Source organism: Pundamilia nyererei, unplaced genomic scaffold, assembly GCF_000239375.1.
Source record: "Pundamilia nyererei isolate P.nyererei 1_Seehausen unplaced genomic scaffold, PunNye1.0 scaffold00223, whole genome shotgun sequence".
Classification (NCBI taxonomy): domain Eukaryota; kingdom Metazoa; phylum Chordata; class Actinopteri; order Cichliformes; family Cichlidae; genus Pundamilia; species Pundamilia nyererei.
The window spans coordinates 849154-850703 of record NW_005187624.1 but is presented as its reverse complement, the minus strand read 5'-3'; the positions used below and the strand labels follow the sequence as shown (position 1 = coordinate 850703).

Genomic DNA, 1550 nt, shown 5'->3' with positions numbered 1-1550 from the left:
ACACACACACACACACACACACACACACACACACACACACACACACACACACACTTTAAATAGTCTGTAGTGTAGTGAAAACCAAATATGAGTGACAGATTAGATTACACAAAAATCATGGGTAATACATTTGTAAATAACTGGACACGAATAACTTGAGCTTCTTATATAATATAGATTTAGTATATTTGTAGCTCATTTTCTTTCTTCAGGTGTGAAATGTAAAACTGAGGTCAGAGGTCAAATGTGGCACAATACTTTTTGAGACAAACTATAATGTGATATTTAGATTACCCATATACCAGTATAATTTCCTAAATGTCGCCAATACAAACAAAGGACGCTGAATTTTAAGTGTAGTTTTAAAGATAAAAGACATAAATCAATAAGTTGACCTTAAAGACTTTGGTGAAAGTAAGCCAAATATTACTGGTCATCATGATCCCACTCTACACTCCCACAAAGTTTTATCAGAATTGATTCGAAACATTTCCGCTATCATGATTACAGACAGAAAGATATGCATGCAAACACAACCAAAAACATGACCTCTGTGGTAGAACTGCTTTACCTGAAGGAAATGAGGTTGGTGTAGCAGAGGATGGGGCAGAAGAAAGCGAGCAGGAGCTTCCAGACCTCTGTGTTCCTCTTCATATCACCCCACCAGATCTGGGACAGCAGAGACTGGAAGAGGAGAGAAAAAAAACAAGGACTTATCCATCAGCAGTACTGGCTCAACATGGGGATATGTTATTTTGGAAGCATTATGCCATTTTTCATTTGTAAGTAATTTATACTGTTGTACTGTACAAATCTGGATGATCGTGTATACAAGTTCTTCATAAAAAGCAATACTTTTAGATAGGAGTAGCTAAATAATTACAGATCAGTGTATAAAGATGTATAACAAGGCATTGTGTATTAGCATATTTATTTATAGAGACTGTATATGTATACATTAGTTTGTATAATGAAAACAGCCTTATGCTTCATCAGACCATTTCAGTTTCAGCTTAATATATCAAGTGCTTTTTAAGATGTGTTTTTTGAAAATTTGTCCATGTACCCACTTTAAGGTCTTTTTCTCCACATCTAAATCTGAGGCAACGTTTGAACACGAATATCTCTATTAAAGATAAAAGACTGAATTTTCACTGTCCTTTCTTACCATCAAAATTGATCTGTAACTTGGGACAGATGCACCAAAAATGTTGTAAGTATTGGTTAGTTAGAATATAAAGAAAAAGAAAGTCCAGCATTCCTGCAAAATCCCATATTTGAGCACATGTTAAATAAAAACTTCAAATTGCAAGAGAACTACTGATATTTTTGTAGTTTATAGTTGAATAACACAATGTTGTAAAATAAATCTGTAGAAAACCTTTTTACCATGAAATAATTCACACTTACAAAACAGGAAGAATTTCATTCTACGGGGGATAATATGACGTACAACAAAACCAAAAATATCTGTCCAAACAGAATACAGATGCTACTCCAATTCAGAAAATAATTTTGTTAAATATGCGTATGTTTTTGGGGTTTTTTTT

At 33.5% G+C, this 1550-nt stretch overlaps 1 protein-coding gene across 1 annotated transcript in view; it reads right to left on the bottom strand.

The window, feature by feature from the left end:
* The window catches only part of LOC102207465 (transient receptor potential cation channel subfamily M member 4-like), a 16694-nt gene that overhangs the window by 6063 nt on the left and 9081 nt on the right, over positions 1-1550 (bottom strand). Inside the window, exon 15 of the mRNA XM_005748524.1 lies at positions 572-684. Within this exon, the coding sequence (XP_005748581.1) occupies positions 572-684 (113 nt within the window). The remainder of the gene's footprint in view (positions 1-571; positions 685-1550) is intronic.